Genomic DNA, 16,700 nt, shown 5'->3' on the forward strand with positions numbered 1-16,700 from the left:
AGCGCTGCCTGCCTCTTCTGTTTGTGGTTATAGTGGGGGTGTCTCACTTGCCACAGACAGGGCAGCTCCCTGTACTTGTCTATGAACAGGGGCAGGAAATTGTGGTCGTTGAACCCATCCATTTTCTCTGCAAGACACAACACAAGACAAACCCTAATGTAAGGCCAAACTCCCCTAATCTTGTTACAATATAGGCTTCCATTTCGAAGCAGTATAGGCCCAAGTTTAGATCTTACCTTCGTTATCACGATCGGCGTCGCCGATGCTCCTTCCTCCGCTCACAGATCTTACGTAAGACACACGTGTGTTACGCTTTATACACACTGCGCATGCGTATAACTCCGCCCGCCCGACGTTCTTTCTAGTCTATTCCCCGCCCCTTTTCGTTCGGCGCAGTGGGGGAAGAGCACATGGCGGATAGACAGCATGATCGTGATAATTGGAGCAACGAGGAGGAGGAGGAAAGGCCGGAGCCTGAAACGTCCCGATCCAGAAGGAGATTTAAGGACACAAATATGTCCTTTGGGGAGATGTTGTAGATGGTGGACATCCTGAAGAAGGCCGACTATGATGGAAAGTATGGGCCTTACCCCAACCCCAATGTCCGAAAGGCCAAGATCATGGCGAAAGTGGTCAGGAGTCTGCACCGGAAATTCGGGGTACGACGATCGAAAGATCAGCTCAGGAAGCGGTGGTCGGACCTGAAATTACGAGAACATGAGCAGTACAGAAAGATCCGGAGAGTGCTGCAAAAAAGTAAGTAGTTGTGCTGTGTTCCTATTCTTTTTGTGTTTATTACGTTCGTGCTGCTCCATGTGCTTTTAGGAACTGTTGTACAGTTTAAAATGGCAACTTTCATGTTCATGGGCACATTATTCGTTCGGATCAAACATTTTTCGTTCCAAATATAAAATACCATTGTTTAGCCCATATGCATTTGGCCACCATTTTGACGCCCTATACTTGTCTTCAAAGAATTGGGTTGTGTAGATGGCTTTGTTACTAGAATGAAATGCAAACTAGATTCTGTGTAAGGAGAGGACACTCAGCAGATGTTTTCACATCTGGACACTGGAGCACTAGTGTGGGACACAAAAACGCCATTTTTATTAGGGGGGCCACACAGGTGCTCCAGTGTATACTATAGGGGGGGCTACATCTGTGAAGCTCACACTAAACAGGTAAAGTATTGCAGGTTGACAAAGGGCATTCAACAAATTACAACTTGGAACTCTGCTAAAATTGACAATTGTACCCCACTTCCAAGCAATGTTTCCTATTTATAGTTCTGACATTAACCACTTCGCATCCAGGCCATTTCTGACACTTCGCTCCTACATGTCAAAAATCATCATTTCTTTGCTATAAAATTACATAGAACCCCCAAACATTATATATGTTTTTTTAGCAGAGACCCTAGAGAATACAATGGCAGTCATTGCAACTTTTTATCTTGCACGGTATTTGCGCAGCAATTTTTCAAAAAAAACAAAACAGCAAAGTTAGCCAAATTTTTTTGCATTGTGTGAAAGATGAAGTTACGCCGAGTAAATAGATACCTAACATGTCACGCTTCAAAATTGCACACGCTCGTGGAATGGCGCCAAACTTTGGTACTTAAAAATCCCCATAGGCGACGCTTTAAAATTTTTTACTGGTTACATGTTTTGAGTTACAGAGGAGGTCTAGGGCCAAAATTATTGCTCTCGCTCTAACGTTCGCGATACCTCACATGTGTGGTTTGAACACCGTTTTCATATGTGGGCGGGACTTACGTATGCGTTCGCTTCTGCGTGCGAGCTCACGGGGACAGGGGCGCTTTAAAAATTTTTTTTTTTTTTTATTGTTAATTTTACTTAAAAATTTTTATTTTTACACTTTAAAAAAATTTTTTTTTTTTTTGATCACTTTTATTCCTATTACATATAGGAATATGACACGATCAGTCCTCTTTACAGTGAGATATGGGGTCAATAAGACCCCACATCTCGCCTCTAGGCTGGGAAGCCTAAAAAAAAAAAATAAATAAAACGATCGCCGCTTCACAGCCGAAGCGGCGCCGTTTTTTTGAATGCAGAGGCCGGGCGTGACGTCATAACATCGCGCCCGGCCTCCGAACGATCATAGAGACTCCGGCGACCATCTGGTCCGCCGGAAATCTCTATGGTGAACATCCGGCACCGGCGGATCCGCTGTCCGACTCACCGATCGCTGAGGTGAGTCGGTAGAAGCACCGGAGGGCGGCGGGAGGGGGGGGACGTCCTCTCCCGCCGCCCGTAAGAACGATCAAGCGGCGGAACAGCCGCTATGATCATTCTTATGGTGTACGGAATCGCCGGCTGAAAATGCCGGTATCTGAATGATGTCTGTAGCCTCAGACATCATTCAGATATAAGCCCCGAAAGTCGAGGACGTCATATGACGTCCTCCGGATGGCAAGCGGTTAAATATCTGTGTGCTAATTATACCATTTTGTTTCACATAGGGGAGAAAAGACTCGGAGGACACCCCTCATCTGAGGAGACCAGAGCCCCCCCCCCCCTGGAAGAAGGGGAAATCCCCCCAACACAAGCTGAGCAGGAGGAAGAAGACGTGGTGGAACTAGTCACCACAACAGGTGAGTGTCTGCGACCACAGGCTCAGATAAGAGATGGATGGCAGCATTTTTTTTAAACCAAATTTATTTTGGGGTTCCTCTCTTTTTAGGTGATCGTGAGGTTGTGGATGAAGATCCTTTCACATCCGAAAGTGCCCAGATCCTGATCGGGGAGATCATGGGGTGTAATTTACAATTGGAAATCATCAAGCAAAACATCAATGATGTTATTCCAAAATATAAAAACATCATTGATGTTTTGGGGCGAGTTTAAAACCCCTCCAAATCACTTTCTTCTTTTGTGTGCTACAATGTGCTAAATGTTTTTGTGATTTTTCCCAAAGCCAAATTTGGAGGATGCACACAGTGTGTCAACATGTGCTATCTGCCATCACGGGAGATCAATGGACGCGTTTTGGGGGTGCAACCCCTTCCTCAATAATAAAGTAGCGGTGAGGAAGGGCTTGCTCCCCCAAAACACATCCCTTGATCCCCCGTGATGGCAGGTAGCACATGTTGACATTGGGAAATTTGTGTGCATCTTCCAAATTTGGCTTTTCCAGTGGTGATTTCCCCCCATCTGAACGCAATATCAAACACAGTTCCTAAATACTCATGTCTGATATTGCCTTCAAGTTCTACCAAATGTGAACTTTGTAAGATCAAGATTTGTGTCTTTCTTGTTGGTTTTACACAGGCCTGTTTTCTATAAAATGGACATTTTGATTTTGGATAATGCCACCACAAAAATTGGTATACAACAAACATGTTGGTTTGTGTGAAAAACCTTTGGTAAATGCACATGTGATTGTGCAGGTATTAAAAAGATTGTTAATCAAGAATGTGTGGATTATTGTCTCAACGCTACAACACTTTTGGGGTGATGTAATTGTTGTTTGATGAGAAAATGGGGGTTATTTCCTAAGGGCAAATCCACTTTGCACTACAAGTGCAGTTTCAGTGCAGTTGCAAGTGCACTTGTAGTGAAATGTGTTTTTGCATTTAGTAAATAACAGCCAACAGTGCTTTGTATAAGGTTACACAATCACGCCATTTTCTGCACTCCAAACATTTCTGTCAGGGTCAGCTAAAACAAACACAAGCAGTTGTCTGGCATATTGATGGCCCCCCTAACCGCAAAGAACTCCTGGTATCGTAACCGGACATCACGGGCACTCAGGGAGGGCAAGCCAGGACGGCCGCTTTCAAGCGCCATCAGTGTGGTTTGATGTATCATTCCGGCCTCAGGCCCAACTGAGCCAGCATAGTTGGCCGAATGTTTCCTTAAAAAGTTATGGAGAACACAGCACGCAAGTATTATATGGTTCAGTTTATACTCCGCCATATGGATGGGTGTCATAAATAGGCGGAACCGGCTGGCCAGGATTCCAAATGTGTTCTCCACCACTCTTCGGGCTCTGGCCAGCCGGTAATTAAAAACCCTCTGTTCCGGGGTGAGGGTCCTCATTGGGAATGGCCGCATCAGGTGGTCCCCCAGCGCAAACGCTTCATCAGCAACGAACACGAATGGGAGTCCTTCCACATTGTCCTCTGGAGCTGGCAAGTCCAAGCTGCCATTCTGGAGACGCCTGTAAAACTCCGTCTGGGCGATGACTCCACCATCGGACATCCGGCCATTCTTCCCCACGTCCACATACAAGAAGTCGTAATTAGCCGACACCACCGCCAACATCACTATACTATTGAACCCCTTGTAATTATAATAGTACGACCCCGAGTTGGGTGGTGGGACGATGTGGACGTGTTTCCCATCAATTGCCCCTCCGCAGTTAGGAAAGTCCCACCGCTCGGCAAAGTGGGAGGCCACTGTCTGCCATTCCTGTGGCGTGGAAGGAAACTGTTGAGGAAAAAACAATAAACATTACTATTTTTTACTCTGAAACATGGCAAGCAGATTAGACACAAACATTATGGGGCAACCTCCAGATAGCATTTATTAAGGGGAATTTAACAACACCAAAGTATAAGGTACACCTATCATATTCCCCCTCCCCCCCCCTCTCATGGGCCATTTCTAACATTATAGGGGGTGTGTGTAAATCTTGGACAGGTAACCCTCTTCACTTCATTGAGAGATGAATGCCTAAATAATGGGGATTACTTGGAACAGCCCCTCCTTAGTTACACTATTGGCAGCCCACTGGACAGGTAAGAAGTGTCTGAATACAAAGATATAAATGCACACTGTACGCATTTGAGGACATTTGGACATTCTGCTATTACCTATGAAGATAATAATAGGATACAAAAACTTTAAACAGTACCATTGGAAAGTATACAGGCAAGCCCTTGCACTACATGCTTTGGGTAATTCATCCATAAATCTGACCAGTAAAGAGGTGGGTATAGTGTGTATGGGTTTGGCAAAGTCAGCAGATAGATGATTGAGGATAGATAGAGAATTGGGATCAGCTGACTTAGCAGTTGGGGGAGGGAGGGTTACTAAAAATTATTTGGGGACACCACAAAAAAAAGCCTCTGGCACTCTGCCTGAATTTAAAGAAAAAATAACATTTCCAAACATTTTAGGGGGTGTTTGGGGTAAAGCACTACTATGGAGCTGATAAAATACATTGTTAAGTGACTACATGAGGTGAATATAGGGCAGGAGACACCATGCTGGGGAGGTTAGTGAAGGGCAAATATGTATGAAGGACATAAAATAATAATGACATAAAAATCCAGCATGCATGAGGACAAAGGGGACATTCACAGCATATTACAATCATGGTAATTAGGGAATGAGGAAAGAAATACAAGATATTATCAAACATTCAATACAATAAAATGTGATATTAAAGCATAAAAATCTTACCTTCATATACTCCTTCTGCAGGACCTGTATGATGGCAGAGCAGGTCTCTGGGATGATGATACCCAGAGCCTGGGGGGAGATGCCTGTCGAGAACTTCTAATCCTGCAAACTTCTCCCTGTGGCCAAATACCGCAAGGTAGCGACCAACCTCTGCTCCGGAGTGATGGCTTGCCTCATGCAGGTATCCTGCCTGCTGATATAGGGGGTCAGCGAAGCCAACAGACGGTGAAACACGGGGTCCGTCATCCTGAGAAAGTTCCTGAAATCATCAGGATTATTCTCACGGATCTCACGGAGCAAAGGCATGTGAGAGAACTGGTCACGCTGAAGCAACCAATTCTTGGTCCATGAACTCCTCCCCACCCTGTTCATGGACTGGACTTGTGTCAAGGTCAGGACCCCAACACCAAGCCCCCGCACAGCACGAACTCTACGAGGAGTACGCATACGAAACATGGCTAGAAAACGGTCGGCTGCTCAGAACGAAGTAACAGAACGCACTGAAGAACAGCAAGGCCTGTGAAGAGCGACCTGAAAAACAGTAACGAACGAACAAGAATACAATGACTACCTAAAGTCACGCGGAACTTGCTGCACGCACTGAAGAGCAGATACAAACCCACAAGCACAAACTGAACGGCAGAAAACGATCTGAAAGCCACGAGTCTGAAAAAGCGCGAATCGTCTCTCACCAAACTTTTACTAACACGAGATTAGCAAAAGGAGCCCAAAGGGTGCCGCGCTTGGTTCTGAACCGGCCTTTTCTAGTCTCGTCGTACGTGGTGTACGTGACCGCGTGGTTGGCGATCGGAAATTCCGACAACTTTGTGCGACCGTGTGTAGGCAAAACAAGTTTGAGCCAACATCCGTCTGAAAAAATCCTAGGATTTTGTTGTCGGAATGTCCGAACAAAGTCCGACCATGTGTACGCCCTATAAGAGTGTTTCCTTTGTCTTTTTGGAGCGCTGCATACTATCGCTTACTACTGGCCTTTGGAGGTTTCCTTTTCTATTTCTGGATTTCCTTGCTGGACAGGAGCTCCATACAATGTGATTGAGGACCACTCAAGCCTTATGGGAGGTTTGAAACATCCCTGTGGGGATACATGTTACATAGTTACATATAGTTACATAGTAGGTGAGGTTGAAAAAAGACACAAGTCCATCAAGTCCAACCTATGTGTGTGATTATGTGTCAGTATTGCATTGTATATCCCTGTATGTTGTGGTCATTCAGGTGCTTATCTAATAGTTTCTTGAAGCTATCAATGCTTCCCGCTGAGACCACCGCCAGTGGAAGGGAATTCCACATCCTTGCCGCTCTTACAGTAAAGAACCCTCTACGTAGTTTAAAGTTAAACCTCTTTTCTTCTAATTTTAATGAGTGGCCACGAGTCTTGGTAAACTCTCCTCTGCGAAAAAGTTTTATCCCTATTGTGGGGTCACCAGTCCGGTATTTGTAAATTGAAATCATATCCCCTCTCAAGCGTCTCTTCTCCAGAGAGAATAAGTTCGGTGCTCGCAACCTTTCCTCATAACTAAGATCCTCCAGACCCTTTATTAGCTTTGTTGCCCTTCTTTGTACTCGCTCCATTTCCTTACATCCTTCCTGAGGACTGGTGCCCAGAACTGGACCGCATACTCTAGGTGCGGCCGGACCAGAGTCTTGTAGAGCGGGAGAGTTATCGTTTTATCTCTGGAGTTGATCCCCCTTTTAATGCATGCCAATATTCTGTTTGCTTTGTTAGCAGCAGCTTGGCATTGCCTGCCATTGCTGAGCCTATCATCTACTAGGACCCCCAGGTCCTTTTCCATCCTAGATTCCCCCAGAGGTTCTCCCCCCAGTGTATAGATTGCATTCATATTTTTGCCACCCAAATGCATTATTTTACATTTTTCTACATTGAACCTCATTTGCCATGTAGTCGCCCACCCCATTAATTTGTTCAGGTCTTTTTGCAAGGTTTCCACGTCCTGCGGAGAAGTTATTGCCCTGCTTAGCTTAGTATCGTCTGCAAATACAGAGATTGAACTGTTTATCCCATCCTCCAGATCGTTTATGAACAAATTAAATAGGATTGGTCCCAGCACAGAACCCTGGGGAACCCCACTACCCACCCCTGACCATTCTGAGTACTCCCCATTTATCACCACCCTCTGAACTCCATGTACTCACCCTATGGTCCATGCCAACGGACCTTATTTTGTACAGTAAACGTTTATGGGGAACTGTGTCAAATGCTTTTGCAAAATCCAGATACACCACGTCTACAGGCCTTCCTTTATCTAGATGGCAACTCACCTCCTCATAGAAGGTTAATAGATTGGATAGATGTGCTTTTGACCTTCTGTGGTAGGGAGGTCCACCATCTCAGCTAAGCGTATCTGGGATACCTCACATGTGTGGTTTGAAAACCGTTTTCATATGCGGGCGCTACTTACGTATGCGTTCGCTTCTGCACGCGAGCTCGTCGGGACGGGGCGCGTTTAAAAAAAAAAAAAATTATTATTATTTATTTTACCTTTTATTTTTTATTTTTACACTGTTTTTTTTTTAAAAGTCACTTTTATTCCTATTACAAGGAATGTAAACATCCCTTGTAATAGAAAAAAGCATGGCAGGACCTCTTAAATATGAGATCTGGGGTCAAAAAGACCTCAGATCTCATATTATTTAGACTAAAATGCAATAAAAAAAAAAAAATTGTAATTTAAAAAAATTATTTAAATAAAATGGCCCTTTAAGAGCTGTGGGCGGAAGTGACGTTTTGATGTCGCTTCTGCCCAGCAGTTGTATGGAGACGGGTGGGGGCCATCTTCCCCTCACTCGTCTCCATACCTGACAGGAGACAGGACACGATCGCCTCCACCGCTGTCAACGGCTCCGGTAAGCGGCGAATCCACCACAGAGACCACTTTTATCTTGTAGTGGACCGTCCGCTGAAGACAGGGATATCGGGGTTATGGCAGCTAGCTGCTGCTATAACAACGATATCCTCCTTCAAACAGCCGCCATAAAACTGCGGCGGGCGGTTCGTAGGTGGTTAAAGCGGAGTTCCAGCTGGTTCTGTGTTTATTAAAAGGATGAATAAAGCAGTGCAGCACTATACCCAGAAGTTCAAATATTACTAATAAAAGTCCCTTTAAATTTAAATCCAAAAGTTGATAGAGAAAAGGTCTCCTCTGTAGTGGTCTAAGTGCTCATGACAGTTCATGCAGTGCTATACATCCGTGATTCCACCACCAGCTAGCCAAAGCGCTCAGCGTCCGGATGTGGACGATACGCGCGCGGGAGTTCCTTGGACATCACTGCAGCCACCATTACTACTTGACGTTATCCTTTGATGCCATTTTACCTTTATCCCAGCACTAGGGTGTAGTGCTGTGTATGTGAGTACTTGACTTTTAATAAATGTGATCTTCTTAGCTACACAGTGTGCACTATGTACTCTTATTTTTATTGCATGTGAACATGATCATCAATTACTGAGTGCTGCCTCTATATCGTGTGACCATCTGCCCATGAAAGTCTCCATCTTTATCCACTGAGAGTGGTAAATGCTGTTTTTAACCGTCTGTTAGCTCAGGGGTCCATATGCTGAGGTGAGCGGTTTGGCTAGCTGGTGGTGGAATCACGGATGTATAGCACTGCATGGACTGTCATGAGCACTTAGACCACTACAGAGGAGACCTTTTCTCTATCAACTTTTGGATTTAAATTTAAAGGGACTTTTATTAGTAATATTTGAACTTCTGGGTATAGCGCTGCACTGCTTTATTCATCCTATGTACTTTGAGGTTTTTTATGTTTACCTTCAGTGTTCAGCTGCTTGTATTTTTAAATATTGGATTTTTTGCGCTGACTTTATTTTATTTATAATTGTGTTTATTAAAAGTCAGCTACAAAAAGTATAGCTGCTGACTTTTAACACACACTCACCTGTCCCATGATCCAGCGATGCGGCCACCCGAAGCCTCGCTAATCTCCCTCACCTCTCCATGGTGCAGTGTGCAAGTGCAGGCTCCCGGCTGTCACCTAGCTTGCGGCTTCACAGCCGGGTGCGTACTGCACTTGTGCGAGTTGCGCTGCGCGTCCTGAATGGCCAGGCAATCTTCTGGGAACTGTGATGTGTCCCAGAAGATTGCAGGGAGGGAGGGGGAGAGGAGAACTTCTGCTCGAGCCGCCTAGGAGGCCTGAGCAGAAGTGGGAGCTGGGTACCTGTCAAAACTAGGTACCCGCTCCCCCCCCCCCCAAAAAAAATGACTTGCCAAACGTGGCATGTCAGGGGGTAAGGGGTGCTTAAAGCATAAGTTCCATTTTTGGGTGGAACTCTGCTTTAATTTGCTGCAGATGATTTGTACATCACCTCTTATCACCTACACTGTTGAGCAGCCATTTTCAGTGTAGCTTTTATTTTTTAGGCCTAAAATATTTTTGTAATCCCCTTTTATTAACGGCTATGTTTATTAAACTGACAATGCGCATGTTCTGACAGTAAACAGGCATAGAAATATAACCTAAAGTTAGTATGCCCAGTCTTATTCAACCAACGTCCTGTGAGCCTGGGGTGACAAGACACTTCTTCCCACCCTTGGGCTCACAAGAGAATACAACAGAAATCGGTGCCACATCAATGCTGTCTGCAGCATCTAGGATCTGCCCACTGCAGGAGGGTTAGAGAACCTGTAATGTCAAAGAACTGTGGGCACCTGGAAAAAAAAGTGTGTATATGTGTTTTTTTAAATCTATTTATATTTTAAGATGCCTGGCATGCTGCAAGGGAAATTGGGGGTGGTGGGGAGACTTGACCCTGTGGTGAGCTTTAAGGTTTTTGTTTAGAGGTTTTTGTATAAGTGGAATAAAGCAAATCTGTCATGAAATTACACTATAAGGTATGCAGACAGTTAGTGTCATATTCTTGAAAAAGCCCCTTGGTGCTCCTGAAAGCTGGAAAATTCTAATTTTCAAAGCTTCTTCACTCCCTCCATTCAGACTTTTCTTTTGAATAATGAGGCCACCACTCACAGGTTATTGACTAGTAGTAGGGTGGGTAGCCTTTAGCACTACTTGGAAGTGTTAAGGCTTTGCAGAGTAAAATGCAAATGCTTCTAAAAGGTGAAGTATGTGGACATGCCTGACTCTGAAGTCCAGCTTTAAAGTGAGCCTACACAAGTTAATTTTAATGCTGGACCCTGCAGCAGCTTTTTCCTTCCTTCTCTTTGCTCCCCTGCCACTCCATTCACCCAGTGAAGTGAAGTACAGGGCATGTGAGTTGCTTCCCTACATTTACATGGAAACTTTGATTAATGAAGATTGGCTGCATAGGCAGGGCTGGTGCAAGGTTTTTCGACACCCTAGGGAAAACCTAATTTTGCTGCCCCCTTGACCCCACCCCTAACCCCACCTCCTTTGCCCTGGCCTTGTAGCACATTTGTTCTACCTGACCATTACACTAACCTATCTGATCACATACACTGACCTACCTGTCTCCTACTTCCTGCATTACTCACCCCCCACACACACACAGCTCGATGTAGATTGGAGGATTCATCCTCCTCCTTATCTCTCCGTGGCCTCATCATCCATCACATCTCTCCTGAGGGCTCTCCCCAGCACTGGGCGGGCAGTATTGCTTAGGAGTCCCCACCAGTGCCATCCGGCTGCTCCGTGGTGTCCTCTGCCAGCCAGGAGGTCAGCTCAACTAACAGCCGCTGCACCTCTCTCAATGCTCTTATGATCTCCACTGAGACCTGCCCCCTTCTGCTGTACTCACACAGGCCGCACCAGAGGGACAGCCTGGAGCAAAGGAGTCCCGGGGTGGCAGTGAGGAGATGTGAAAGTAGGGGTGCTCAGCAGGGCACATCTTGGGATTGGCGGCACGGCACCTGCAGCGGATGTGTTCCTGGGACAGCCGGCACTGAACGGGGACAAGCAAATAGGAGAGCTCACATACGCCTGGAGCTTCACAGCATTGGGACAAAGGCTGTGGCTGCGCCCTAGGTGGTAGTGTGCCCTAGGCAGCTGCCTAGTTTGCCTAGTGGTAGCTCCGGCCAGGTGCATAGGACAGCACTGCCTTCCACAGGACAGCACTGGTTCTTAGTTATTGTCTATCCAGTCACTCGGCCCACATGAAGGCAGAGCGAGAGCCTTCTGGTACTCCCCAAATTGCAGCTTACACAGGGTTTTTTTCCCTTTGCTCTCCAGGTGAACAGATCAGTGGTGGAGCAAAGGGAAGATAAGTATAGCCAGCATTAGCCTTTACCTTTATTTTTATTTTTTATTTTTTTAAGGTAAACTTTCTATTTGTTATTTATTCATGCACACACTTTGTTTCCTTCTGCTTATTATAAAGCCAGCACCATTTGTGTTTATCTTACATAAAAACACCTTTATGTATGTGGAGAATTGGCTTGGTGCTAATATGCTGAATTTGCTCATTTTTCATTGAGAGTCCTCCAGACAATTCTCCTTAAGATGATTAGAGTGAAATCTTTACATTGCACAATTTAACCACTGTTTACACAGCGAATAGCATTACCTCAGCAAAAGTACATTCTTCATACTACAATAATCTGCCTTTCTTTATCAGGGTGAAGAATTAGCCCATTTTGAGGGCAAATGTTGTCCAGAATGTGTATTGAGCACTAGTTACTGCCTGCACAAAGAACATGACAGAGAGGTGAGAATTGCAGCTTTTTCTGAATCAGTATTACACATCTATGGTGGAAAGGAAATAATAAGGAAATAATACAGAAAATATATTTTGAAGTAAACTTAAAAACAGGGGACTTTATGGTCTATTTTGTATGTATTTCTTTGTGTTTGAGAGAGATTTTATGAATTTATTGCAATTTTATGCACACACATTGAATTATTTGTATTACAGTTTGTATTTTTTAATATGTAGGGGAATATTTATAATGCATCAAATGTAATATTCACAGCACACATGCCAGGACATTGCATTTATAAAGGATGTTTGCCACGTACATCTGTATAGAACTTCAACAATGTCTGTTTATGGAAAAAATGCTTACTTTGTTATTTGCCCTATTTATAAGCATCGGTGTCACATCTGTGGCACATATGCCCTACTGAATTATCAAATAAATGCATTTTAGTATTTTTATATATCAATTTATACATAAATAGATATTACATAATAGTAAATGGACCTGGCACACCAGACATGCGGGGTGGTGTTGATTTCATAAAGGAAAATAGGTTGTTCATTTTGCAAGGGATTTTTCACTTTGCAATTTCTTTATCTTAGTGTATGTGGTAAGAAATTCACTTTGCAAAGAATACGCAATCAAATCCAAGGAAAATAAAAAAGCTGTACTTTGCTTGCACATGATTGGGTGATAGACGTCAGCGGAGCTTCAGCTCATTCACCAAGCTATATGAAAAGCCCTTTGCAAAGTGAACAGCCTATTTGCCTTTAGTAAACCAACCCTATAGTGGTTCTGTGGGATTTTGGTGCCAAGATCTTTTGGACCTGTTTCCCATTCATTAATAGGCTCAGGTGTGGAAAGTGTTAAAAAAAGTATTAAAATTCACAACCTAGTTAAAAAATGATTTGAGTGTTTATAATTTTACTAAAAACATCTTGCGACATCCCAAGTAGGATCATCACCAGGTCCCATTCTCATCTGTCACCCTCTGAAATCCAATATAGGTGGTTCAAGCTTAAGCTGGCCATAGATGATTCAAATTATCTATGGGCAGATTGATTGTACCCAAGTCTATCCATCAATTGACTTTGGTAGAACCAGCATGTTAGATTTTTACATACGATTCAATAATCACTGTGTTCTCCTGGCAGGGATGGCTCCCCATGCCCCCCCCCCCCCAAAGGTAGAACACAATAGCTCCATGGGAGGGATTCCCCCATCAGCACTGACTGTGTTGATGGGAGAATCAAGCGATCTTCTTTCCTGCAACCCGTGGAAAATTGCAACATCTATGGCGTGCCTTAGTAGTGCTGCATCCTTGGTTGTTTCTTGGTAATCTTGTTGTGAGTCTTTTAGATGAACCTTTCTGAAATCAATAGGCTCCCTGCAGTCTCTAATGATGTCAGACACCTACATTGTTCCTGGTGGTCACATGTGGAACCTTGGATTCAGCAGGGCAAGGGAGGTGTAATTTTCACACAAATAGTAATGTGATCTGGTAATGTTGATATGTATTGATTTATGGAAAGTGTAAATTGTATAGATAGATTCACTTTAACATGAAGTATTCTAGTATATTGCTATTTTAATCCTGACATTTTATGGCTATTTTTTTTTTTTTTTAAACAAGATAGACTACTCCTTTCCTTTTTGTTAACTCAACTGCATGTATGATTCCTAAATCTAGATTCATGTAAACATTAAGGCAGGAGACCCTTAAATCCTGACAGGCGGTTAAAATGGCTGTGTTTTGTAACTCTTGGGACTGAGTGTTAGATAACGCTGGAATGTGCTTTATTGGAATGTTTGTAATACATCTGATAACCATGCTTACAGAACACAATCTACTCATAGAGGTATTTCTTTTTATCTGCAGGAATCTCCTTCAGATTTGAGTGGAGTTAAACATTTGATGGTAAGTATTGATACTATAAGGATACATTTATATTCAGATCCAGCACTGATTAGCTAATGTCATGAAAGCATAAAGCAAAACGTGGCTGCTGTTTATTTTCAGTATACCAATAAGATGGTTGAACATGATCTCTAAACCTTGAGTGGCTGAGGAGTCAAGGCTTTTTTTTTTAAATAGTTGGAATCTTGTAGGGCTATTTGTAGCCTTGACTAGTTAGTAACCGAGAGCATAAAAATACAAATGGAGTGCCAGGCTAAATGGTAAAGGAGTCCAAATTACTTTAATAATTCATCATATGAATGCTTAAAACATCCAATTTCAGGGGCCAATAACACTCCACTTCATTAGAGCTAGAAAACAAATATAAACATTGTAAATATAGGGTGAAACATGATTAACCCACCTTAAAGCGGGGGTCCACCTAAACCGCCAAAAAAAATATTAAAAGCCAGCAGCTACAAATACTGCAGCTGCTGACTTTTAATAAATGGCCACTTACCTGTCCCAGGGTCCAGCAATGTCAGCAGGCGACGCCGAGAACCCGCTCGGTTCTCGGCAGCTGCCGCCGCCATCCTAGGTGAGGGAATCAGGAAGTGAAGCGTTGCGGCTAGTCGCGCTGCGCATCGTAACTGGTCCTCGCTATCTCCTGGGAGCTGTGTGTTTCCCAGGAGACAGCGCGGAGGGACAGGAAGAGGCATAGACTCCCATGGGAGTCTATGCCGGAAGTGGGTGCAAATACCTGTCTTAGACAGATATCTGCACCCCCCTCCCCCCTGAAAGGTGCCAAATGTGACACCGGAGGGGGGGGAGGGTTCCGAAAAGCGGAAGTTCCATTTTTGTGTGGAACTCCACTTTAAATTACATTATATACACACACATATAGGATTAAAATAAAAATTATTATTCTTAAAAAAATTCTATTTGCTGTCAAATCATGCTAAAAAAAGCAATATAATATTTGATGAGACAAGAATAATGAGCATGGGACTAAATAAAACAATAAAATGACCAGTGGTAAAAAGAGAATCTTTTGGCAAACCAAAAATACATTCATTGTGTCCATGAAGGTATCAAGTAAACCAGTGTACATAAATTAGCTTACATCTCTTAAATTTTAAACTAACGAGCAGGGCCCTCTAATACCTCTTGTTTTGAATTATATTGTAACTGTACTGTCTGCCCTCGCATTGTAAAGTGCTGAGCAAACTGTTGGCGCTATATAAATCCTGTATAATAATAAAAATAATAAAAACAAATGAGTTTAATCGCCAAAAGAATGAGATATGCAGCAGAACATACTATATCCAAGAACAACATATGTTTTGTGTGTATCATTATTACTCTGTGGCATTGTGTATAAATTGTGAAAACATACCTCAGTGGACTTTAACAAGGCTTAGATGACAGTGAAATGAAAATCAGATAGATCTGTATTGGATAATAGTGATAAAATAATGTTTCAGGAGGAGTAATAAAATAGTGCTAAATAAAACAGATGGCAGTAGAAACTTAAGTAGTGGCACGTAGCTTTAGCTTGCTGGTAAATCAGTAGAACATGTGTGCTGCATAAGTCAGTTTAGGTAGAGACAGCAAACGCCGGTCAGTGCTGCTAATGGCTGTTTAGATGCAAAAAAGCATCAGGACTAGAGGTAATTAGACAGATCATGGTGTTCAAAGGTAGAGGAGGCAATGAGATTCAGTGAAAAATGGTACTTTGTTTTATGTGAGCAGTCTTTCCAGAGCAAGTCAGCTTGTTGAATAGACTTGGTTTTTCCACCCAAATAATTGTTGAAATTCCAGGGCCTCTTGATGATGTCTTTTTTGAGAATAGAAATCCAAAACAGTCCATTGTTCCCCCCTCCCTTTAAAGTTCTGATCATTCCTCAAACAAATTTTTGTCATCTGTAAATATTTTTATTTTTTTTTCATTCTTTTTATTAAGTTTTTAGCACAAACAGACATAAATGCCCCAGAAGGTAACATGCCTTACCAGCTTGGCCTCGCAGGGCCTGAAACAGTACTAACATAGTTCAACCTAACTCCCACCCCTCTCTCCCCCCACCCTCCATCCCGACCAGTTGCCATACACAAAAACATGTACAGAAATAATTACCATATTGTTCACCTTATAATGAAAAACATATCATTGAGATCATATCCTTCTACTATCTAATATCTTATGGTAAGAAAACCCACTTAATTTATCAGCAGAGAATACATCCATGAATCAGATTAGCAAGACATTAATTTCCCAACTCTGTTAACCGCCTAAGTAGACTATTATTTGCTTGCTTATCCCACTGTAGCTGTGGAATCTAGCCAGGCCTGCCAGACCTTATTGAACTTCTTTTCACAACCTCTAGATCTATAAGTTGCTTTATATAAATGAATGACTGAGTTCACCAGTTTTTTCCAGTAAGACAATGTGGGAGCAACAGTTTTTTTCCAATGCAATAGTATGGCTTTTCTACTGTAAAATAACACAATATTTAATAAAGTACGGTGAGCCCGAGATGGAACCACCTCCTCCACCAACCCAATTAGGCAGACTCTAGGTGTTATTGGAACTGGGGTGCTAAGTACTTCCGCCAGACATTCTGTGATACCCGACCAGAAAATTTGAATTTGCGAGCAAGTCCAAAAAATATGCTCTGCATCTGCTGGGGCATGAGAGCATCT

General features: G+C 43.2%; 1 protein-coding gene across 1 annotated transcript in view; it reads left to right on the forward strand.

Moving 5' to 3' along the window:
* FRAS1 (Fraser extracellular matrix complex subunit 1) overlaps positions 1–16,700 on the forward strand; it is an 830,295-nt gene that overhangs the window by 310,864 nt on the left and 502,731 nt on the right. The window contains exons 10-11 of the mRNA XM_073597432.1: positions 12,022–12,111; positions 13,983–14,021. Coding sequence (XP_073453533.1) covers positions 12,022–12,111; positions 13,983–14,021 — 129 coding nt within the window. The remainder of the gene's footprint in view (positions 1–12,021; positions 12,112–13,982; positions 14,022–16,700) is intronic.

Source organism: Aquarana catesbeiana, linkage group LG01 (assembly GCF_042186555.1).
Source record: "Aquarana catesbeiana isolate 2022-GZ linkage group LG01, ASM4218655v1, whole genome shotgun sequence".
NCBI classification, from domain to species: Eukaryota; Metazoa; Chordata; class Amphibia; order Anura; family Ranidae; genus Aquarana; species Aquarana catesbeiana.